Genomic DNA, 994 nt, shown 5'->3' with positions numbered 1-994 from the left:
TGAGGTGGCTCTGTGTGCCCTGGGGAGCAGTGACAGCTCTGGGGACCCACATGTCCCGTGTGCCCTGAGGTAGCTCTGTGCCCTGGGCACCCCCATGTCCCCTGTGCCCCTCTGAGGTGGCTCTGTGTGCCCTGGGCACCCCCATGTCCCCGTGCCCTGAGGTGGCTCTGCCCTGTCCCTCCCATGTCCCCGTGCCCTGAGGTTGCTCTGTGCCCTGAGGTTGCTCTGTGCCCTGTCCCCCCGTGTCCCTGTGCCCTGAGGTTGCTCTGTGCCGTGTCCCTGTGCCCTGAGGTTGCTCTGTGCCGTGTCCCTGTGCCCTGAGGTTGCTCTGTGCCCTGTCCCCTGAGGTGTCCCCGAGCCCTGAGGTTGGTCTGTGCCCTGAGGTTGCTCTGTGCCCTGTCCCTCCCTGTCCCCGTGCCCTGAGGTTGCTCTGTGCCCTGAGGTTGGTGTGTGCCCTGTCCCCCCCGTGTCCCCGTGCCCTGAGGTTGCTCTGTGCCCTGAGTTTGCTCTGTGCCCTGTCCCCTCCCTGTCCCCGTGCCCTGAGGTTGCTCTGTGCCCTGAGGTTGCTCTGTGCCCTGTCCCCGTGCCCTGAGGTTGCTCTGCCCTGTCCCTCCCTGTCCCCGTGCCCTGAGGTTGGTCTGTGCCCTGTCCCCCCATGTCCCCGTGCCCTGAGGTTGCTCTGTCCCCTGAGGTTGGTCTGTGCCCTGTCCCCCCGTGTCCCCGTGCCCTGAGGTTGCTCTGTGCCCTGTCCCCCCGTTTCCCTGTGCCCTGAGGTGTCCCTGTGCCCTGAGGTTGCTCTGTGCCCTGTCCCCTCCCTGTCCCCGTGCCCTGAGGTCGCTCTGTGCCCTGTCCCCCCGTGTCCCCGAGCCCTGAGGTTGCTCTGTGTGCAGGAGGAGCTGAGCAGCACGAGTGTGGAGCACCTGATCATCAACCCCAACGCCGCCTACGAGAAGTTCCGCGACAAACGCCTGGGCACCGAGGGCGACGCCTGGGC

General features: G+C 67.0%; 1 protein-coding gene across 1 annotated transcript in view; it reads left to right on the top strand.

The window, feature by feature from the left end:
* Positions 1 to 6: 6 nt before the first annotated feature.
* Positions 7 to 994, top strand: part of DCTN2 (dynactin subunit 2) — a 5,634-nt gene continuing 4,646 nt past the window's right edge. The window contains exons 1-5 of the mRNA XM_017840160.1: positions 7 to 260; positions 323 to 383; positions 425 to 562; positions 674 to 732; positions 875 to 992. Coding sequence (XP_017695649.1) covers positions 184 to 260; positions 323 to 383; positions 425 to 562; positions 674 to 732; positions 875 to 992 — 453 coding nt within the window. The 5' untranslated portion in view covers positions 7 to 183. The remainder of the gene's footprint in view (positions 261 to 322; positions 384 to 424; positions 563 to 673; positions 733 to 874; positions 993 to 994) is intronic.

The sequence above is a fragment of the Lepidothrix coronata genome, unplaced genomic scaffold (genome assembly GCF_001604755.1).
Source record: "Lepidothrix coronata isolate B3197 unplaced genomic scaffold, Lepidothrix_coronata-1.0 Scaffold1010, whole genome shotgun sequence".
Lineage (NCBI taxonomy): Eukaryota > Metazoa > Chordata > Aves > Passeriformes > Pipridae > Lepidothrix > Lepidothrix coronata.
The sequence above is the reverse complement of the archived record's forward strand: the minus strand, read 5'-3'. Positions and strand labels throughout refer to the sequence as shown.